Source organism: Chroicocephalus ridibundus, chromosome 6 (genome assembly GCF_963924245.1).
Source record: "Chroicocephalus ridibundus chromosome 6, bChrRid1.1, whole genome shotgun sequence".
NCBI classification, from domain to species: domain Eukaryota; kingdom Metazoa; phylum Chordata; class Aves; order Charadriiformes; family Laridae; genus Chroicocephalus; species Chroicocephalus ridibundus.
In genome coordinates this window covers 19,588,988-19,613,233 of record NC_086289.1, presented here as the reverse complement: position 1 = coordinate 19,613,233, position 24,246 = coordinate 19,588,988, and the positions used below count along the sequence as shown (strand labels likewise).

Genomic DNA, 24,246 nt, shown 5'->3' with positions numbered 1-24,246 from the left:
GAGAGATAGGGCAGCTGTCAGAGGAGGCGAGACTAAAACCAGAGGGCTCATAATCCCTCAGCCATCCCCACAGCCTTAAGGATTTCAGGAAGCTTTTAAAAATGTAGCAGGAGAGAGGTTTGTACCTATCCAGAATAACCCCTGCAGCTGTGGGACATCAGGGGAGATCCCAAATCCTCCTCCTACAAGGGAAAAAAAAAGGGGTAATGCCACAAACAGGTCAGAAAGACAAAGAAACAGCCCCGTTACCTCGTCACAGCCCTGGTACAGATAGTGACAAGGAAGCAGCCGGCAACGATCATCCACCCCCAGCCTCCATCGGGAGGGCCAGGGTGCCGGGCTCGCTGGGGCGAGGCCATGGCGCAGGCTGGGGCGATTCCTCCCTCCTCCCCACCTCAGTGGCGAGGGCCGACTCCGGCCGGCATGCCGAGAATGGGCCAGGGCTGTCCGGCACATGGGTTAATAGCCATCTGAGGGGAGAGAGAGAGAAAAAACAGGCAGAGAGGGAATCAGGGCACATTGCAAGAGCTGTAACCTGCATGGCTGGGCGAGGACATACTGCTCCGGTATCATTCATTTCAGAGTAAATTGCCCAGCAGTCACACCTTAGCACGGTACCCTTTTCTCCAAGAAATGCCGTACCACATACATGTAAGTCACATACTTTATCGGTGCCGATTGCTGCAGCTCATTTACCTCCAGTGGGCCCTCCCCAGTCCCTCTCCTGAATTGTATTTTCAACTACAGTCTCCATTCAAAGTAGCTCTTCTTCCCTGTACACAATTTAGGGCAATTTTTTTGTTTGAGGGAACACAATTTTCACCTTTGTATGAAAAGGGAATATTCACTGCAAAATCAGAGCAGATACAATGATGAAATGACCGCCTTCTTCTCACAAGCCCCATCTTAGAGGAAGGCTGTGATCCGGTGACTCCATTTTCTGAGCGTGGAGAACTCACTGAAGGTGAGATCTGGCCTGTCCCCCTCTTCCAGACACTTATATCAAAGTAGCATCTGCATCCAGCCCATAGCATGGGCTCTAAATGCACACCAAGTGCTGCAGGACACCAGAGGGGACCAAATGACACCCAACGGACCCTAGATGAGTAACGGAGTCCTGTGTCTTGGAGTACCTTTGCTAATGCTGTGGCTGTCACTGGCAGCATGGGACCAACAGCCCTTAGTGCTTTCTGCAGGACAGGGCTGGACCGAGGGACCAGAGACACCCCCTATTGCTCAGCGCAGGGACATGCGGTGCTGGCTGTCAGTGATGGGTTTCAGATCATGTTTATGCCATCAACAGCAGGCACCTAGCCCCTGGATGAATCAAAGGCTTAAGAAATTACAGAACTATCTGGGATGTCTTTTGGTTTTGCTTGGAGAGAAACCTCAAATAGCTTCTACATCACCCGTTACGACAGATGCTGAATATGCAACATTCCCACTGACAAGAACCACTGGCTTCCCAGGAAACGTTCCGTGTTACAGCACATAGGAAGGCTGCTTACAAAATTATTTCAAGAAAATACATACACATTGCCAAACTTAAAAGTGAACAAAGTTGGAGAAAACAGGAATTACAAAACAAACAAAAACCACAACATACTGAAAGTTTATCTGAATTTCTACCTGGCTGTAAATAATACCCTGCACAAGAGAATCAGTGGACTCATTTTAAAAAGGTTTGATAGTCTTATTTAAAAAGAATAAGAAGCATTACCCTCATCTACCAGCTTGGCTTTCAAAGCCCAAGAATTGCAGCTGATCATACAGGGCATGATGAAGCCATATATGCTAACACAACAAGCCCATAAATGTTAAAAAGAGAAAAACCAAGTGCAATTTTCAAAGACCTGTGTTAAGTTCAAAAGCCTGTGGCTGTGCTGTTGTAGGAGGCACCTGAACTGCCATGGGAAGCAAACAGCGAAGAGAACCATCTGTAACCTCACAACAAAATGTGTGCTTGTCAACACTTTTGAGCGGTGATTTAAGGTAACCATGTTTGAAACGGTGTCCTTGAAAAATATCAGTGAATAAAAATATCCACAAAAGATGCCAAAACTGTATTATACTGCCATCCAGTTACAAAAGCTAAACAAGCTACCATGAAATACATGCTCCAGGTCTTTGTGTACTCCTCAAGTACCATTTATTTGTGCCTGTGTGCTAGTCAGCCTGTTAGTTATCACACATTTTACTTTAGGCCAAAAATGCTGCACACTATCTGGAAATAAAAGTTACTGTCCTATTTTCTGTCTTTGCATAATAGACTTTGCTAATATTTATTTATAAGTAAACATTTATATAAAGCTTTCTAATGATTCAGATCCCAAAGCAATGCCCACGATAAGAATTAGAATACGTACTAACAGTATATGTTATTCTCTTCTCCATGGTCACAAACATCTGTTTCATCGTAAGTTAGATTGTATTAGAAATTCTTTGAAAGGTCTGTGTTATCTTCTATGTTTATGTGGAGCCTAGCACAATAGGGATCTCCACTGCAGCATGAAGTACTATTACAATGTAATCTGCACTAATGAATTAGAAGAGGGCTCGGGTATGATAGAGAGAATATCTCTAGTGACCTGCTTTGCTTGTCGCTTCTGTGGCTCTTTGGAGAGATACACAGTGCTCCGCTCTGCCTGATTATGTATATGCTTCACTCTCTGTGTAACGGATAGGCCACATCTCAACTGGGACATCTGACATAGCTGCGGTTTGGATTATATAGCAATGGCCATAGCAGCTCACAAAGATCAAACAAGAATTCAGGGCTGGGGTTACAACAGTTTTTGTAAGCAGCCACCGAACCCGGTATCTCATGCATAGAGGCTCCTAAGTGAGTTTAAAAGGTCCCAGCTGGATGTAGTCTTTACAAGTTCATTTCTACAGAGATTAGAAAAGCCACACAAAGCAAATGAGATCTGAATGAGTTTACGATTTCAAACCTCATCTTTGAGGTATTCAACTGATAGGGCTTATGTACATAAAAGATCGATGAAAGCTCTGGAATGGACACCAGGACAGTTTGCCTTTTGTGACACAACTTTCTTATACCCAGCCAAAAATGCCAATGCAGCTGACAGGGCTTTCTGAGTGGCTTCTGCAGCTGCCCACATGACCCCAAGGACATCACTGGCCTCTTCACAAGCTGTGTGATGCTTTGCTTGAAGTGTAAAGTTCATTTTTTGACCTTACCTGTTTGCTTCAGGACAAACATACAGCATTGCCAGAGCACCCGCACCGTCCTTTCCTCCCGACTATGTTCTGAAACAAACTCTCTGACACAAACACAAGCAAATTGAGGGGGGGCGGGGAAAAGGTACAACAGGTTGGCTAATGCAATACCATAAGAAAGCACGTGTGTAGGCAAGAACAGCATTATTCACAAAACCTACGAGGGAGGCTGAAAACGCCTGCAGTCAAAAGTTAGTCAGAGGATGCTGAGCACAGGATACAGAAGACACATCCATGGACTTGCCACTTGACACACACCTTCTGTATTTGCCTTCCAGCATGCGCTGCTAATTTGTGAGCAGACCATACTTCTTGAGTGTTGCATACATCCAGACGACAGACAATTTTGCAGGGTTTATGTTACATGTTGAGTAAGCTGACATGAAGTAATGACTGATTCTTTATTTTTAACTAATAGGGTCAATTATACATCCCTTTCTGTATAGCTCCAAGCAACGACTGTCTTATTAATATGTCAAATGTTGGATCAACAAGTTGTCTGATGGCTAAGGCAGTGGTTACATGATTCTTCATGCTGGATCAGTGAATGACCAGATCATCAAACAGCATAATTTGATGCAAACCACCACCACATCCCTGTCTACTTAGATAGAAAATAAAATTCAACACTTTTGTGGGTGTCTGCGTCTAACCTAGCCACAAAAAAAAAAGCTGATATCCAATCTAGCACGAAGCCACAAAGAGATTATACCCTGATTTGGCAATAAAGTCTCCCATTACATTATCCTACCAAATTCACGTGAAGAAGCAGAGCAAGTACCAGTGCTTTGCACCATGTGGCCACCACATTTTGCATCTAACACAAAGGGACTCAAAGGTGGATTTATTGTATTACTGCAAGTTTAGTATTTTATGTTCAAATGCCTGGATGATTGAATAGTGCATGAAAATCCATGACTGCTACCTGAATTAACAGGGCACTGAAAGTTCAAATTATTTTGCTCAAGGGTTTCCTGGCAATCACAAGTAATGCCGTCTCGTGGAGTTTGCACATTAGACATCCGAGAGAGATCCTGAGCAATTCAGATGTACCTCTGAAACACTTTTGCAGAGTCTTGGCAAGGCAGGGCTTCTTATTTTGGATCTGAGCAGTGTCTTTCACGGGCCCTTCTGGAGGGATGAAGGTTTCATTTCAAGTTCTGATTATTAAGGGTGGAGGAGGAAGTTCCAGGAATGGCAGAAGGGAAAACAATAACCCTACAATAAGCAGAAATACACCCAAAATCTTTCAGAGGAGTCAACAATTTCCACATACAGAGCCCTAACTATTTTAATGCACATACAGCAATAGCTGGGTGCCATGACCTCAGCCTTGATCTCTGGCCCAACTTTCCAGGCAAGCTTCAGAGCAGGCCTGAGACCCTAGTTAGCATTTTAGCTGTACCTTAACATACGTGGGAAGAATTTCATGACAGACCAGGCTAAGCAAACATAGATTAGGTATTTGGTTACATGATCACTTGCTGTTATTTTCACAGAATGCTGCCTGCCAACCTACATGAACAGCCAACATTTAAAGAGGTTAAGAGCAACTGAAAATGACCACGTTGTAAGAAATGCCTGGCCGACATAGAAATAGGCCACTCCCCACAGTAGGATCAGTGCAACCTCATCTCCTTGACTTCACGCTCGCTTCAAGGGAGTGCTGTGCCTGTCATAGCCACCAAAGTAATAGGCAAGTTAAATAATTACATTTCTTGTTGCTGCACATGTCTAATAAGCACTAATGGCATTTTATTCTGAGGTTAGAAAACTTTCTTTGCTTACACCTTGGTGCTGTTTTCTAATAATCCATGTCATGGATTATACAGATTGTGGACTCTGCAAATGAAGTTGAACAGGCAGAAAGCACGCACTCTGTCTGAGCAACCATGTCCTCCCCTTCCCAGCCCTACTTTGGTTTGCTCTCATGTTGCATCTTTTCTTAAACTTTTTGGTGCAGGATAAGACTCTCATTGCGTACCTGCTCCACATTTAGCACTGTAAGGCCCGATCCCTACTGGCAGTGCATAAAAGCTCCTGCTGCTTCACCAGGCTGAAGGAAAGCACGGTTAAAAGCAAAGCTCATGAAAGAGCTCTGCAACCTTTGCTAGATAATTTTCACTTGAGCATTAGGTAAATGTGCTTTCCTGTGAGTTCAAAGAAGACGTAAGTAGGGTGAAGGTGGCAACAAATTCTGCTGATCCCTAAGAAAGCCTCAGTTACCCAGCATGCCCTGAGAGCTCACTGAACAGTGACTGTGTTCCCCAGGTTAATATGTTAGGTTCTAATTTGGCAGGATAAATAGGCTATCAGTTACTTCAGCAGCCGTTTTTGAGAACTCTGAAAACAACTGCTCCTGAGAACATCCCCCTTACTTGGTCTGCTCAGCCAGCAGAAAGGAGTGGGTGAGGTTACTAAAAAGGCACAACTATAACCTTGCACTTCATCACGAGGTCCCTTTTGCCGAGGAAAGGAGCACAGAAATCCACGGCAGCCTAGCAACTGGCCGGCACAGCGATGGGAACTGCTGACCTTTCAGAACTTGGCACGCAGCCAGCAAAGCACTCGCTGCCCCCTCCCAACTGCCCCTCCTAAAGATTTTCTTCTTTAAATAAATTGATTCAATAATGATAATCTCAACAGTGTGAAGCAAAGAAGTGAAGCATTTGCATGACAAAGGACGGAGGAATAGCAGGTACAGTCATGCTGCCCAGGGAACCAGGGAGTTGCTTTTTTTCCAACCTTGTTCAGCTGCTCCGTGTACAGCGTTGATGCACCTGGGCAGCTCCATCATCTCAAGAAATGCCACCCCACCTTCCAAACAGTTTGGATGCTTTCTGAAAATGCTCCGTTTGTAGGAAAATACGGCTCCAGATAGAAGAACCGGCACAAGGTCAGGTTTATGTCACAGCTGCCCCATGGCAGGAGCATGCAGCCCCCAGACCACACCGGGGGTTCTCATCCTGCTACTTTCTGCTTCTTCACGCTGTCCCAGCTACACAAAATTAAAACAGCTCTGCATGAAGACGCCTCTGCAATTTTTTTGCAGAATTCCATGGAGGTGTTTTGTGCAGTTTATCCCAAAGGATTTGGCCCAAATATGTATGCCAGCATAAATAAGCACAGAATCCACTACTTATTTTTAACCTGTTTGATTAATACAGAGATGCACATGAGAGAAGAATGAGAAGGAGATTTCTCTAGAATTTTCTTTCTGGATCAGTGTAAGATACATACATACACGTAAACTCTACGTGCCATTTGCTACCTTCATGGTGATGATCAGTCGGGCAAGACCTGAGAAACTCGTGACAGTCTCTGTGTCCTGAATGCCAGGACACACTCCCAGAACAGGTTCATTTGCACCAATGAATTTAAACCCTATTTTTCTTGTGAACAACAACATACACAGCTTTCAAAGTCACTTTGAGAACATTCGTGCAGATGAATTTTATGAAGAACAAGTATAATGCAGCTTAAGCATAGCTGGAGAAAATTCATTAACGCTTAGAGTGAAAGGTAGTGGAATTGCATATATTTACTACATTTACCACCCTATTCACCTAGCTCTAGGGAAGTCTTAATATTTTCCTATACCCTATTCATGCAGCTCTGGGACAGTTCTACTATCTTTCTTGCTTTTCTTATCTTGAGATTGTACCAAGCACCAATTATTTGTAGTCATTTGCCACATTCAATCATGTTAACCTCTTGCTTTAATATGCTGTTTTCTGTTCCCTTTTCTCTGACTGCTGCATCTTTAATTAAAAAAAAAACCCAAAACTAACAAAACAAACAACCCCAAAAAACAAAACAAAAACTCCCAAACAAACCCAAAACCATAAAAACAGAAGAAAAGAACTATGAATAAAAAGAATAAAAAGGGCACAGAAGCAAAGGATAGAAGAAGGGGAGAGAAAGAAAAATGTTACCTAACAAAGAGAAACATTTTATGTACTATGTGACAATGGATCGTAAGAAATGTGTAAGATTAAATATTCAACATGTTTTGAAAGAATTAATTTTTTAGGTCTTGAAGGATCAAGGATGGCCTTATCTGTAACAATCCGCGGTAGAGAAATGAGCTTAAACCAAGCAGCAGGTTAAAGGGAAGACAGAAAACTGGCAGAACACTGATTATCAACTAATAGCCATTTACCTTCTTGTCACAGGTTTCTCTAATTCCACAGCATCAGGGATTTTTGTTCCCCCTGACCCGTGTCCTCCCCAGAGGCTTGCTAGCCCCTGAACTCATTTCCTACATCTCATCAAATACAGTAGAGCACATGTAAGTGGGACGCAGTATTTGATATGAGCGCAGAAGACACCGACAGCTGCAGAAGCTTCTGCCAACTGGACTGTCAAGAAATGGCACTTTTTCAGCCTCTTTTTGCTCCCTTCCCCGCCCCCAGCAATTACATCCCATGGTAGGGGCTATAGGCAGCAGCCTGGCAGGCAGCTAAATTCCAAGTTGTTCTTAAATACACGGGAAGTAAAGGCTCTTTAATTCTGTACAGCTCTTGGGATTCAAAGGCTATTTCTAATCTAATATATTTTCTCCAACAAAGAGCTCTCCCATTCTGCACCCAGATATTTAACTGGAAAATTACAGCCTGTTTTTATTTCAGCAGGGGCTATTTATCAAGAGCTGTATGATTATGGCTTTGACTTGCTTAAAAACAATGCAAGAGGTCCTTTCCAATCCTATGTTCCTAAATAAAAATAAGTCCACTGAGATTCTTAAGGCTGCTACTCCAGATCCTCAGCTTGCTTTTCTGCTTCGATGTGTCTGTCCAGCCTCCAGATAAAACCAAAGTTCATGCTTTTCTGAGAAGGCTGTCAGGTTGGTCCACTGAAATTTTTCTTGTGCAAGCCAGTAGCCCTGAGGATTATGTGTACCCATATAAGCAGGATATACATTCAACTTCTCAGATCTCCATAAATTCAATACCTCTCCATCACTGTTACAAATGGTTAACAACAAGAACCACCTACCTGAAAGTCCATTTGGGGGATTGTACAAGAACCAAAGTAAAAAAAAAAAAAAAAAAAATTTAAAAACAAACAAAAAACAACCTGACTTTTAATTGCTGTCACAGCACTAACATAAGCAGCATATTAAGACAGATTGTAATAACTTTTTCCATTTTTTTTCATCTCTAATACACCTGCATAAATCCGGATGGTTTACTCTGCAAATCTTTAACCTCTTTTATATTTTTAAGGAGGGGTTTCCCTATTATACAAAGTAAGAGCAACATTAATAACCTATTTGTATTCTAGTAGTACTTTGGGACTTCTAATCAGACAGTGTGTGCCACAGTGCTAGGCATCACACAAATATCTAATAAAACTTGCCCGCCATCCAAAATATGTCAAGATAGAGAAGAAGAATCGTGTGAGAGTCCAGCTTATTAACTCCCATCGCTATGCTGAGCAGCAAATGTTCTTAATCTGCTTCAGTTTGTGAGTATGAGGGAGGGAGATGGTTGTTGAAGAGGACAGACCGAACAGAGCATAGACGTGGGAAGAAGAGAAGCAACATGGAAACCAAAGGGATGTTAAAACAGCTGGTAGAGAAGGGAGGTGGCAGAGAAGGGCATAGGTGAGCAGGGTGGCACGGAAGCGGGGCAGGAGTTGAAAAAACTCCCGTTTACCAAGGAGCAAAAATACTCAGAGCAGAAACATGAAAAAGATGGTAAAAAGAAAAGGTCATAGAACGGCACAACATCCGTTAGTCGCTCCCCTACTGAGAAGCGTGTCGCTGGGAGAGGAAGAGCCGCGCTGGCCTCCCACAACGATCTCTTTGCAACACCGACTCCTTAATTTGTCATATCTGCCAGAAACTGCTAAACCAAATGGCATGGGTAGAGCCCCAGCAGACATAGTTACTGTCTGCTGAGTTGGTAGCACTCAGATGAAAAATGTAATATCAGCTTCCCTTTTCTCTGGAAACTATTGTATGGGGCAAACAGAAAAACAACAGCCTGACCGAAGGGGTCTACAGCAAAAGGGTAAGGAAATTATAAGGGAAACCTTTTGATCATTTAACATAGTTTCTGGCTAGGTTAGTCCTTAAATAATGCATGTTAACTATAAAGGGTAAAAAAATTGCAAAGGAGTATTTTTGTAGGAAAACTTCTTTGCACAGAAATCTTGACTTAAACCTACTTAGCCCCACCTGGAAATGTGCATTTTCGATAAGCATTCTGAAAGGTTTTTAGCCTAGCAAGCACAGCGCTCACCATTTCACTTTTCACTGTGATGGAAGTAATAGGGGGCTCAACTACTTTCCTTGAGTACACGGCTGTGACTGAAATCTGAGCTGAGCCCGTCGGCGTGCACACCCTGAGCAAGGTTATGGTCGCGTGTGTTCCATCAAACACGTATCTTCTCTGTGAAAGGAGAATGCTACTAATTGACTAACTGATAGCCAACAGCCATGTCGCTGGGGGTGGGGGCACGGTAGCATCACTGTCGCCATTTTAACATCTTTCTTTCCCCTTCCTGCAAACACGCGAGAATAGCCAAAAATTGTTACAAAAAACCATCAGGAAACCTTTTGGGTAGGAAACGATCAGTCTCTGCTGTTCAATAACTGCAATTATACAACAAGAGTTCTAAGAACTTGTTTTGGAATTTGTGGTGTTGAGGGGTTGCTGATGACTTATCGGTGTATAGTGAGAGCATAAGAGAATGTCAGAATTGGCTGATGCTTCTTGTTTTTCTAGTATCTCTACATTTTAAAGTTTTTATACTTTTTCTTAATACTTTAATATTTAGACTTAATAACTATTTTTAACACACGGAGGGTAGGCAACAGTTGTGGAAGGTTTTTTTGTTTGTTTGTTTACAGAGCTACCTATACTTTTATTGATTTATAATTACATTGCATTTATCTGTTCCTTTTGAGATGAAGCAATTCTCATTTACAGTTAAACTTAAGTATGTGATAGTCCAATCATTTTCTGAATCATCAGGCATTTATTAATATCCCATTATATCCTTAAAGAGGTGTTAACATACTACCATAATTGCTTGGAAATGCTGAAAAAGGTTTTTATTCAAAGCGGTCTTCCTCTGACACTTTTCCTATGTCTGGTATATTCATTTTTCCATCTTGAGGAAAATCTTGCACGGAGAAAGAATACCACTGCAAAGCTGCCATGGAATGTGTGGGAATAGGACATTTTTTCTTAGACCATTACACAGTCTGTGGAAATCACTATTCTCCCCTTCTTTTACAGTTTCTGCAGCCCAGATTCTGCTTTGGTAACAATGACCCAAAAATCAACCTCTCTTGGATTAGCTGGAGATGACCTGGGTAAAGGAGACACCAAGCAAATACTCTTCTGATCCCTACAGAGAAAATTAGGATATTATCAGGCACCCCAGTAGTGCTCAGGCACCAACAGCACAGCTGTGTCTGGATAAAACCAAGGGGCTGAAGACTATGGAGATGTGTTCCCGCCCACACCTGGAAGTGCCAAAGGCCACCCAAAAGCTGTGGTTGCTGACAGCTTTTATGTTTCATCTCTGAAAAGAAATCAATGCAGACGGACACCAGTTCCACCATACCTCCCCGGTGGTGGGTCACAGCCTGAGGAAGTGCTGGTACCATTCTGCGGTGTCCTGGGAGAGCTGCCACCCAGCGCTCAGACATCCCTCCACAGAGGGGAAGCCAAGAAAGCAGGAGGCAGGACCATGGAAAACTGACATGCTCTCACCTAGAAATCTCAAGGATGTACTTATGGAAAACGTACTTGTACTTTGGGGTCTTTCACAGTTGCCATCTTTTTAGCCCTTCCAATTATTCAAGTTATGCAAAACTGATTTGGTTTATAATGTCCTTGAAGTTCCTGGCTGGTCTTAGTAAAATGAGGAACTGCACTTAAACAAAGACATCTTTCCCCCGTTCTTGCAGTGTTCAGAGCATGAGTAGCATTGTCGGGTTTTTAACAATTCACACAGAAAAATACTTTTCATTGTTAATTTTCAAAATGAGAATCTTACACTAGTGCTTTCTAAAGGAAAGTAGATTACTATTTTAGAAAACAATTTCTGCACCTACAGAACAAGCTATCCAGAAGATTGCCTCTATTTATCTGATGTTCTAGGGCTGCTGCTAGCGTCAATTCATCATCTTGTCCTTCAATATGCAAGGTTTGTTTGCAAAAACTAATCAGGCATGAAAAGGCAAGGCAGGTTATTTCCTTTCATTCACACAAGCTTATGTTCCGAAACAAAGCTATTAGGATACTTAATGCCATACGTGCTCTTCTACTGGACAATACGTACCACATGATAGCAAACTGTCACTGTGACCATTATTTTTCTTGGGAGGTTTTCAGCTGAAACCTTGAACTCTGTAAAATTAAGATAGCCTTACTATCATTTCAAAGCCAAATATTAATTTTCCCTTTAATAATTATAATACATAATCATTGAATACACAATGGTGCAGTAATATAATCCCCAGCAGAAATGGAAGAAAAATCTCTAAATACTGGAAAGACAACGGTTTAAGACAAAAACCAGGATGTCTGCTGTTTCCTGAAACAGGCTTCTGACAGCAACTACCGATGAATGTTGCTTTACAGGGTTAGGTATTTATAAGAAGTCATTCTACAGACCACATTTACTCTATTTAAAAAAAAAGTATATCATCATATATTTTATAAATATAATATATATATTATATATAAATAATATAGCCATAGGCACACACCAATGAACACTTCTCTGTACAAGAAGGCTTGTACAAAGCTTGCACACAAACTTCAGAAAATAACAACAGGGAAGCTACTAAGTTGGGAAGGAAAAATCAAATACTAAAATGAAAGACAAGGAAACAGATGGAGGGCAAGAGAAAAAACGCTTAGCATGCCATAAAAAAAAAAATCTCTGACCAGGAATAACGTATTTGACAGCATGCACATCGTGAAAACATACATCTATTTTAGTGAAATCACACACCGAGTGTTAACAACCAACCAACACGTCTTGGGCAGATCAGCACATTCTTCACGCTCAGTCTTCCATTCAGCCTCACCAAGCCGTACATATTTCAACTAGATCCTTGCTTAATAGCTTGTTTTAGTTTTTAAGAAATCTTTAAAGCTTCAAGAAAAGTGCCTCAAATTCCCTTTGCTGAGTGAATGCTGGTGCAGCTGCTTGATTACATCATTTTCAAGAATGATCAGCAGGAACTTTCCATGCTGCTTAAGGGTGTACCTTCTGCTAATTAATATTGCAGCTCAGAAATACAGTTTCTCAATTTTATGTTAAAGAACATTTCTCTCGATAGAGAATGTTTTTGTTTTGGTAAATGAAACACGCCAAAAAGAAATTAAATCTACCTGTCCTATTAGGTATATTTTACCTTTGCTCTCCAGATTTCTGGCTATTTTAATTCTTTAGAAGTTAATTTCCATTTTCATTTTCTCTGGTGTTCCCATACAGCTCCTCAGCTTGTATCTTCTTGGCTCCATAGACACACAGAACTGTCAGCAAGCAGAATATTACAGTAAGTCTTCAAACATGCTGATGTTCACATTTAAGGAACTTACGGAGATGTGATTGGAGAGAATGCTTAAGAAAAATAGACAACCACAAGAAGCCTGGGATTAGCTTAACTTATAAAAAGCACAAGATCAAGGACTCTGCAGCAAAGGACCCAAGAGTGCCTCTGGCAGAAAAACTAACCTGCAGTTAGGGAGGGCAGAAATTTTACAGAAGAGAAGTTGGAGTTACGTTAGGAGTAATGAGACAGTACGTAGGAAAACAGGAAACCGCTTTCCCCAGATTGTATCATGTTTGTCTTTTCTCTTCAGCAGCTACACTGAAAAGGCAGACAGCTACAAAAGAAAGAAGAAAAGAGCCCATATGGAGCAGCAAGACAAGATGTTAGGGAGTCATCTTGTTAAATGTTAGACAGTAATGATAAGAGAGCCCATAAAAGGTGAAATTTTAAAGGACTTGAAAAGGGAAAAAAGAGAAAGAGACTGATGCTATCTAAGAAAAAAAAAAAGAACTAGAAATTTATCTAAGAACTGGTCATAAAAGAATTGATAAAAATGCTCCATCTCTTCCTCCTATTAAACCCAGTCCCAATTACAGCAGCTGAGAGCAGCAGAGCATTTACAACCACAGATCCATCCCAGCCTGCCAACTCTCCTGTAAAACACCCAAACACTTCTATCAGCAGACTCTCAAATGAAAACACTTCAGAAGCAAACTATGCAGGCGCTGCTGCTTCATGGGATCCTACAGACCAACTGCAAGCCATTTATCACAGCATCCTGAACCACTGCATTAGAAAGTTTATAAAAACAAACACTAAGAAAATCAGGAAAAGATTGTAGAAATAAGTATAGGCTTTCAACCTGGTACCACGCGCCCATAGGAGTTATGAGGAAGTTTTAAAAAAATAAAATAGTAGTCCTAGCTCTTCTATCTCAGCTTCCTTATTGACGGTACTGGTCAAGGAGCCATCATGAAGAAATGCATTTGCTAGCTGTTCAGATTGGACAGTCATACGACTATGGTTTGGTCAAAGTCTTGCCACATGTCAACCTGGGAACCAAAAAACAAGAGACTTAAAAGGACTCAACAGTTATCCTCTTATCCTATTATTCCAACCAACTTTGTAATTGTCCCTTAACTAGATCCCATTATCAATAATCCTTTTAGTGGGATCAGTTTCACTTTAAACAGCTTATTATTACCTGGATGACAAAAGAAACAAAAATAACTCAAGAATGATCAGACAACAAAAATTATGTCTAAAACCAACACTTACATCTTGATACACAGAGGATAATATTCCTTAAAATCTTCTCTAGGTGAAATTAAGTTTTTTCCATGAAAGAGAACAGGCCCTAGTGATTTTTTTCAAGAACACCTTCTATTTATAATGGAAATTCACCCCATCTAAGTAATAAACTATAACTATTATGATAGCATTATTTAGACTTCACCTTTGGAATTACCTGAAAGAGTAACCTGGAGTATCCCAAAGAACAGTTGTTACAGGGAACTGTTAGTTCACCCATAAGTTAATCAACACCATAATACCAAAAGGATAATCTTGATCTCACGTTAGAACTGATAAATAAAAATTAGGGTCAAATTAAATTTATATCTATTTCTCAGTTAAGAGAGCTCCAAATGCCGCATCCTTAGATCATTTTTCTTCTTGAGCAGGCATTTCACGTTTGGCATTTGATAAATTTTAAATTACTACAAATTTTCAAATTAATCTGAAGAAAAAATACTAATAAATCCCAGCCAACTTTTAGTCAGTCCTCAAGTGCCAGCTGATTTCCTTTTCCTCCTTCAGAGCCACCCTCAAACACACTCCACTTGTTTCACACATTATCCTGCCTGTTGCCACCATGACATCCTCTGGGTTTTTTCCATTTTTTCCCCACCCATTTTTTTTTAGCACTTCAGTGCCAGCTGCATATTCTTTTCCTGTCAGGAGGCATTGATACACCAACAACATCATTCACATGCTTGGTATATTCTCCAGGAGCGGTAAAACTAACTTTTTTAATTTTCAAGGAGTTTGTCCAAGGAGTAGCTTTGTGTACCAGGTTTTCACAACTGTCTCCTAAGATTTACTTTCTCATTTGGAGAAAAGTAAAAGAGTAAAGTTGCCTACTAAATGAGTCCTCTGCAAAATACCTTTGCCAATATGCCTGAGATGCCCATACGACAGCTCTTATTTGAAGTATTTTGTTATCCCATCCTTTCCGGCAAACAAGTAGAATTTGGAAACTGTTACAAGTGTCACTTTACCATTAGTCATGTGTGAGCTGTTTCTATGTAGCGTGCACCATAAGCAAAAGGCAGAATTACATCATGTGGGTTGCAGCTCCTCAGAGATTACTCTCCACTCCATTAACTTCAATAAGAATAAACTAGTGTGGGGATAATTCTGTTTATTCCTTCCAACTTGCTACTTCATCAGGCTAAAATAAATGGACACTGATAGAATGAATTCTGACCACAAATGAAAAGGAGAGGAAACACTGGCTGCATGAAGAGCAGAGAGGATGAATTGGGCAGGGCATGAATCACAGTTCATCCTAAATTTCCCATTCCCTCTTGCGCTCCCTTGCTCTATTGCCCTACATACTCTGCATCTGGATCCCTAAGCAAACCCAAATGGTAACTGTTCAAAGCCTGGGATCCGTGCTGCGCACCACTGAGCTAAAGAACAGGGTATGGAAATAACAGTCTTTGCTTCTACAGGAAGCCAGCTACTGGCTGGGATGCACAGGGATCTCTCTGCTACAAAGCTTTTTTGCCCTGTCAACTTGTATTGCAGGCACATGTCAATTTCCAAAAATGAAAATGAAATTTGACCAATTTAACTGTTCTCCAATTACATCCTGCTTTGACTCCTGAGATTCTCACATATTTAGGGCGGAAGCCAGGTCCTTCAATACATAATGACACAAATTGTGTATTTTTGCTGAGAGTTTGAGGGCCCTTTGTGATCAGCTGTAATGCTGCATTCAGTACATTCTTCATCTGATGCCAATTTCCCTGCTGTCATAAAGTTGTATTTTATGGCAGCTGCATTTCCCAAATTAAATACTTGGGCCACTTCTAATACAAAATATCAGATGCACAGAGAAATAGTCTGAACCATTTTAGATGAGGAAACAGAAAAAATTAATTCTATACATACTAAAGAAAACAGATTTTATACAAAAAGCGCCAGACCAGATGCTACTGGAGCACAGCACTAATATCAATAAAGTGGAGAAATTACCTGGTCTTTGTAATAACTCAGTCCCTTCAAGAGGGGAAGTGCTGCTCCTCTCAGCTGGCTCTCCTTGTTCAGCTGATTTCCATTTCAATATTCTCTCTGCCCACAGGAGGACTTTTTTCAGTCCTTTCAAAAAAGGTACTTCTGCTTGCTACTGCTGGTATTATGCTATAGCTGCCCCAAGGACCATTTAGACTAATTACAGAAGTTTAGCAAAGAGAGAAAAAGGGAGTCAACAGGCAGAGGGCACTTTATGAAAAAGCTTCCCAAATGTCTATTGCCTTTATCCAAAACAAGTATCATAGAATCATAGAATGGTTTGTGTTAGAAGGGACCTTAAAGATCATCTAGTTCCAACCACCCTGCCATGGGCAGGGACACCTCCCACTAGACCAGGCTGCTCAAAGCCTCATCCAGCCTGGCCTTGAACACTTCCAGGAATGGGACAACCACAACTTCCCTGGGCAACCTGTTCCAGTGCCTCACCACCCTCACAGTAAAGAATTTCTTCCTAATATCTAATCTAAATCTACCCTCTTCCAGTTTGAAGCCATTACCCCTCATTCTATCACTACATGCCCTTGTAAAAAGTCCCTCTCCAGCTTTGTTGTAGGCCCCCTTCAGATACTGGAAGGCTGCTATGAGATCTCCCCTGAGCCTTCTCTTCTCCAGGCTGAAAAACTCTCTCAGCCTGTCTTCACAGGAGAGGTGCTCCAGCCCTCTGATCATCTTCATGGCCCTCCTCTGGACCCAGCTCCAACAGGTCCATATCCTTCTTATGTTGAGGGGCACAAAGCCGGACACAGTGCTCCGGGTGGGGTTTCACAAGGGCAGAGTAGAGGGGCAGAATCACCTTCCATTGGTTTTTCTCTCTAAAAAATGAGAAGCTGCCTCTAATGAGAAGTGTAACATCATCAGCACATTCAAATGGGAATGCCACATCAAAACAATTCCTTAAGTGCCAACTCAAAACATTAGGTTACAAACTTAAAAGTTAGCCCCATATGATGAAAAAAGGCAGCCCTTATGCACCCACCTAGTTCAGTGCCACAACGCTTTTTAAAACCTACTACGGATATTTATTGAATGTCGACACTGAGTCACGTCTGTATAGGCAAGGCTGAGTGTGATGCTCCTGGCCCAGGAAATTTCAACTTCAATAGCTGAGAGACTGGATGCAGCATGACAAAAAGGCGAAGCTGGCACATGCCTTGAAAGTGGAACCATTTTCAGTTTGACTCGTCTTATTTCAGCTCTTCCTTTCACAGTTCTGTCAGTGACTTTTATAGGGAAATAAAGGTGATGAGCTTGAAGGGCTGATCACAAGGGCCTCCAAAAGAGAGGAACAAACACAAAGCCAAGAAATTACCAATCCAAATACCTCAGCACCTTGGGGAAAGCATACGAGTAATGCATATGATTTCACGTGGGATCACATAGCCCATCACAGCATCAGCAAATGAAGACAGAGCAGAGAGGAGCTAGGACACTGACCACAGACAAGCAGTTCACAGCCCCATACTACCAGCTTCTCAACTGTGCACCAAACGCAGGTTGCCTGAACAACACCCCTCTGTCGCAGGAACTTGATATTATCAAACACATCAACTTGATGAGATAAGCCCTAAACTGGACAGAAGGAGGAGGTATTTGCCTATGTCAATGGACTAAATTAAGAAGTTTTATGTGGTCTTCAAGAAGCTCTCAAAGCCAACCAAGTTTGAGATGCATGTACACTGAACACTCTAAGATATGACTTATTAAGTACTGTAACAGCCCCAAAACCACTGTGGCCAGCAGGAAAACCATTTGAATCAAGAGGGACAAATTAATTGAGAAAGCTAACAGCACCATAGACTCCGAGAAACCCCTAGGGAGGCAGGGGGAAGATCCCACTTCCCACATTTGCATTTCGCATCTGGGAAATGTGAGTCATCACATCCACATTGGGAGAAATCCAGAAACTGCAGGAAGGAAGGAAGCTTTGAATTAAAAAGAAAAAAAAAAAAAAAAAAGAAAAAGGTGAAAGACAGGAGACTGTTTCCATCTTGAACAAAAGGAGAGAAAGAGGTCAGCACTGCCCTGCTGAGTACTGGAGATGAGGAGTTAAATTCCCAACTTAAAACCTACTTTCAGGTCCTATTCAGAAAAGGGGATGCAGGGGTTTGGTGGTTGTTAGCTACAACACCGCCTCAATTTTTGTACTCAAAACTTGCCTCTAGGATCTTCTGCAGTGGCTGGGAAACACCTTTCCCTTTTCCCTTTTGAACTATCTGAAGACAATGTTTTCTTCTTCTATTTGTCTCCTATCTGGAACTTTGCTTCCAACTTTGCAATCAAGAACTGAATTTTCTTTTACCATGTTTTCATCTGCATTCTCACCTAATACTTAAAAATAACTCAAGAGAAGCTTCCAAACATTAGGTACATGCTTATCCCAGAAGAAATGGAGTATAAATTATGTGTGTAGGAAAGGATACTGACAAACTGAGACAGCTGAGGAATCCCAGAAGTTTGGTCATGTCTCTTGGCAAGCTATCTTTATCATTTGATGGTATCACCAAGTGTCAAGACCAAAAGACACATTTCTCTTGACACGCACAGGCCAGCTCTCATCTAATAGAAGGAAAATTTATAATTCCCAGTCCCTCATAGATCACACAATAAACTTGTAGAGTTAGAAAGAAAAGGGTGACAAATTAGTTCTCCATAAATAACCTACCAGTGAGTTAAAAGAAAAATAATGTACATTATAACTAACTATCCACATATGGCCTAGGGCTGCACATTATCATTATTTCTAGACACTGTTATGACAATCCTCTGGCAGCAACAAATGTACTTACCATTCAAGAACAAAGTTCCCCAGAAACTGAATAGATTCTTGTGACAACCAGAACAGTTAAAGAAAATAATGTTCAATAGTAAAAGGAGCCCAATTTATCTCAGATGTACTGTTTTTACATTAATTTTAACTCTACTCACTTATACGGTATTACCCAACTTACACTTTGCATCAACTTGTAAACCTGTTTCCTGGTGTGTGCAAGTGTGGAGGTACATCCACAACATAGACCAGACATAACACATAAAAAAGATGTTGCTTCATTCTTCTCCGTTATTCACGTAACACTCCAAGACAGCATTCACACCAAAGCCCAGAAAACCTTAAAATAAAACACCAGAAAAGGAAAGAGAGACCAACAGTCCTTCAGTGAAAACAGGTAACATTGTATAAAAGCAAATATTAAAGACGACTTCATTTACTGCCTTCTCACTTCATTATCCCATCAAATGAAACAAGTAGAAACTAATAAATATGACACATAAAAACAATAACAAAAAGCGCTGCTCCATTTGTTTTAAGTCCCGAGGAAAAGCATCAAGAATATACTGCTTTGTGGATAACCTGCAATTCTCCAACAATGAACTGTAGCTGAGAAACAACTGTTCAATGGCTTTTGTATTGTACGCAAAATAAATGATAGTTATGCTAATGAAGACTAAACTCATCCCGACTCACTAATAAAATACATTGTCTCATTCCCTTAAGCCAGTTCCACAATTCTCAACTGCTGCAGGCTCTGGGGAAGAAATCTGACACAAATTGCTGGCTAATCTTACCACTGAACAAGTCATCTTGCTGTCAAAGCAAAGACCTGTTGCCTCAGGGGCCTGCACAGCTTAAAGTGCTGCAGAGACAAAAGTGATGGATTTTTCCTTTACAGCGAAAGGGAAGATGCTGTATGTGCCTCCCGGCTATACCTGCATTCTGCAGGATCCTGATCTGTACCACCACGGTGTCTGTGATTGTGCCAGGCAGGTGTCAGCAGCTGGGCATACAGCCACGCTGAAAACGGAGAATCCTTCCAAAAGCAGAAGGAGGGGACTTTAACTCCAAAGATTTCATACTCAGATCATAGCTTGCCCTGCATGTAGTTACATCCGGCATCCTACAAGCCTAAGAGAGACAAGGAGACAATCCACAAAAAGAAAGTCTCCATCCAGGTATCTTCATCCAGAGCAGTACTATATACTATAGGTATATAGTTCTAATAGCAACAGTTTTTCCACTTCCCACATCATAACAAGTGCAGACAGCTCCCGGGAAAGAAAATAATACTATCTTTGCGGTTCAACAAGACAAATAGAAAACACCTTCATTTTCAGTGAAGAAAAACTGAATGTTTTGCCTGGGTGCCTTCAGTTTTAGTTTTAAAGAATTGCACCTTTCCAAATTTCTCCATACCACAGGCTGTGAGCCTATCGCCTGCAGGCAAGCTGTAGCTTGCATTTTTACTGCTCACAGATACATCAATATATGTCAATTACTGCAGGCAACAATATAGTTCATGAAAGATGTATTTGGCTTTCCTAAGGCCGCTAGCAAAAATCCTCTTTCCTCTTAGAAAGTATAGATAAAATGAAGATTTTTTTTTTAAAATCTACATGAGACTCCACGAAGAGAATCTGAACTGCAGTTGCAAGTGACCCACCATAGGACAAACAGCAAAGGTAACATATTTTTTTTATTTTAGGCTAGAAGAAAAAAAAGTCTGTGATTTTTCTCTGTTGAATAAAGACTGTAATAGCAAGTAATTACTCCTTCAAGTTCAGTGACTAAGAAAGTGTACCATCATCCTCTAAATATGCACACATGCTATGCAGAAGTCAGTGTAGTGTTTTCTTACTGGTTACACCAGGATCATAACAGAGAAACAAGGTGTCTAAAGTAAGAATGAGAACAAGTCCTAAAACAATGCACAAAAGCATCAATGGTTTCCAGACTGAAATAAATTCTAGCAGATTATAGAAAGTTTACACTCCCCTGACTTTTCAGTCTCACCATACGAATTAAAACAGTGCTGTTTGCCTAACCGCTTGCCTAACCATTCAGAATTTAACAGCAGGTCTATGTTAAATTCAAAAGTATATTTAACATTATATGTACATGTAAAAGAGTAAATTGCATGTGGGTAACAATTACACTCTTCACAATTAGAGGTAGCCTCTTAGGGTTGGTTTAATCGTTCCTTTTAGAATTTTAGGCATCCACCTATACAGCTGAACATAATCTGATTAATAAAACTCATACCCTTATGATGCCTAGGTCTATTTTCCAGGAAAATGGTCCTTTGAAATGCTTATACTGCAAGAGAGAATAGTATAGGAAACATGTCCTGAAGTTAGGAAAACACATTGCTATACATCATGAAGGTAAAATCAGGTGAAAACAGAATTGCAACCGAAATACAGAATCAGTTCTTCGTGTATACAGCTAATTGCATGTGCACACAACTGCATTAAGATATCTGAGCATTCAGCTACATTTTTCAAGCAACTGCCATAACCACATGCCATCTACTGCTAACCACAATTTGATAAGCAATTACTTCTTTCAGCAGCAGCAATGCCGGCAGAAACAGCCCTTACCTCCTGCTCCCTGCCACACGTTCCTTCCTCCCAGGCCGCTTTCTCAGCCCTGACACAGCAGCCACACAGTCAGACAGATTAGAGCTAAAAGTAATGGATAACCAAGGAAGAAAAGGCACTTTTGAACCCGCGGCAGGTCCCCAATGCACTTCCCCACCAGCCCCACAAATGGCTGTACTAGTACAGCTCAGAGGGTGGCAGGGGGCTGCTTACGCAAGCACAGCTCTCTAAGGAAACGCGTGCCAAATTTCTCCCTGAGGAAGTGATTGTGTTTGCACCAAAACATCTGAAAAATCTTCCCCCCCCTGTGCCCAGCCCATAGGATCTTGGCCTGGAAGGGATCCCTGGGGGTCTCCTAGTCCCTTCCTCACAGCCACAGGCAAGAACCAACCCAGCAACTCCACTCAGCCAGGAGATCTACTGCAGCGAGCCACTCGTTAGGCAAATAAAATACAGCTTGAAGCTTAAGTCAATGTGCAAGCTAGGGAAAAAGAAGGTTCCTCAGGTTTGCCCCCTTTACATATCAGTTAAATCAATTCTGATAAAGCTTTGTAAAATTAAGTTGCGCACTGTGCTATGTTGTCTTTCATCGTCACTTTCCAGCCTGAGTTTAAAGGCAAAAGTTAATGATTGATTTCTAAAGGCATTAATATGGAAACCCCTAAGGGAAGCCCAGAGAAACCTTCCATTAAAATACAGCTTCTGTTACACAGTTGCAAAAGATGGAAAAGTAAAAAATATATTTTTATTATATTTACAATGCAAGTAAAAAAAATGTAAACCAAAAACCAAATATTGAGCTACGTATAGCTCAGAAAATAAACATGAAAAGGCAGTGACAGCTAATGATTTGAGGTGAGTAATAATATGGCCCTAACTGAGGCATAATAGAATGACTCTGAACAAAATGCAATGCTGTTTCACTTCATTAAGTTTCATGTTATCCTCCAATTTCTCAGAGCTAACGGAAACGTTCCCTCATTGCCACTGCAGGAGTGGACTTACAACAACAAACAGACCCAGCTACCCCAAACAGCTTGTTAACTTAATGAAATCAATTCACTATATCACACAAACCCAAATTCACTCCAAATACCTAATTAACAACTTACCCCTAGAAATATTAAAGAGAGCACATCAATAGATGAGCAGCAAATTATCAGAAAGTTCAAGGTAAGGGTAACACTTGTATTTTGGCGCTTTTTTTCTTTTTTCATTGAACAGTTTCCTGAACTTACTCAGCTTTCCTGTGAACACAAAATTTCCTGTAAGACACATGCCTACAATACCACCTGGCCTAAGTATATTATTGCACACCTGGTTAAGTCCTGCTAGGGACCGAGTATTCTCCTAGAAATGAATTGTGTTAGTATCCCAGAAGAAGTATCAAGGCCATTTGGGATAGGGATCCCTGCGATTAGCCACTTCCCCAGCTAACTATTTCTGTGGAAGCCCACAGACCAGCAATTCCAGCTTGTCACCTAGTAGCCTGCGCCTCAGTTTTCGGAGCTCTTCTAGGAGCCAGTTGCACAGCCCCGGCCCAGGGGGGGCCAAGGGCAGTGGCCGAGGGGTCCATGTGCCACTGGCATGATGTGGGCAGCCAGCCCTCATTCCGATAGCTCTTACAGCCGTCTCCAAACAGGTATATTTTTTCTGCTTATGCAACAGAAAAAAAGAGAATGTTTTCCTCATACCTTCTAGGAACTTGGAACGCTGTTTATTCTTCAACTTTCTGACTAGCATTTTATCTAACCAACAGCTTGTATATCTGCATGCACACATATACAGTTTCTTAATTTAATGGTGGGCTTTACATTTATTTTTATTCATTTTCTTAGCGTTCCTGCAGTTCTAGGCTCCACGATACAGGCAGGGCAGGAAAGCGACCCAGCAGAAGCCCGCCCGGAACGCTGCGAACCGCCGCCGGGGAGCCCCGCACCGCTCCGCGCCCCCGCCTTCAGCCCTGTCCGCACCGCTGCGCGCAGACCCAAGCCGCCCCCCCACATGGCCAGCGCACCCCAACCCCGCCGGCTTGCCCCCCAGTCCCTCCGCGGACGACCCGCGCAGCCCCTACCTGCCGGCTGCAGCCCCCGCAGCGGCGGAGCGGGGCGGCCGGTGCGCGCTGCCCCCGCGAGGGCGGTGGCTCCCGCGGACTCGGGGCGGGGGCCGGGGCTGGGCTTCGCACCGCGGATCCCGCAGCCCACGGGGGCGAGGAAGGACAGGGAAGCGGCTCGGGTGCATCTCGGAGCTCAAGAACTCGCAGCAGCTTCCCCGACCCCCTCGGTCGCCCACCCCGGCGGCTGGCGAGCAAAAAGCCGCTGGCTGCGGGGGCGGCGGCCCCGTCCCTCCTGCCACTGCCGGCCCGGAGCCCGGTGGGCTCCGCGGGACCCTTCCCCTCACCGTGGCTCCGGCTCCCACAAACTGTCATTCGAGGGACCTGGAACCCCTCCGTGCGTGGTACCTTCGCCAACGTGAGAAGGGCGTCTCAGCAGTGCCACGGGCACTTTCATCGCATTAGGAGCGATTTTTTTCCCCCCATCAAGGCAAAGCCTGTACTGGGATTTCTGGATCAGTGCTCTCACGCATTTCAGAAGGTATTTTTGCACTGATCCAAAATCAGGCAACGCTGAAGAGTGGAAATAACACCAAAACTTGCGCATACGGATGGCCCTCTGTCACATACACCATTAGGAGTCGTGCTGCCGCTGCTTGCTAGTCTTTAAATTTTCAGACTCAATTCAAAGCCCCAGGCCAGGGGCAGGACTCACACAGATTTCAGCAGGCTTTGG

General features: G+C 42.2%; 1 protein-coding gene across 14 annotated transcripts in view; it reads right to left on the bottom strand.

Annotated features, from left to right (window-relative positions):
- The window catches only part of SLC16A12 (solute carrier family 16 member 12), a 40,554-nt gene extending 16,433 nt beyond the window's left edge, over positions 1–24,121 (bottom strand). The window contains exons 1-6 of one of the 14 annotated variants that reach the window (XM_063338130.1): positions 21,458–21,709; positions 19,033–19,191; positions 13,629–13,818; positions 12,626–12,746; positions 11,542–11,609; positions 250–470 (exon numbers count right to left, since the gene is read on the bottom strand). In XM_063338130.1, coding sequence (XP_063194200.1) covers positions 250–359 — 110 coding nt within the window. In that variant the 5' untranslated portion in view covers positions 360–470; positions 11,542–11,609; positions 12,626–12,746; ... (1 more) ...; positions 19,033–19,191; positions 21,458–21,709. Of the gene's footprint in view, positions 1–249; positions 471–11,541; positions 11,610–12,625; positions 12,747–13,628; positions 13,819–19,032; positions 19,192–21,457; positions 21,714–22,569; positions 22,588–23,531; positions 23,628–23,918 lie in introns of those variants that run through there. The other 13 variants (XM_063338134.1, XM_063338132.1, XM_063338128.1 and 10 more) reach the window with 13 other exon arrangements.
- Between the last annotated feature and the right edge of the window lie 125 nt (positions 24,122–24,246).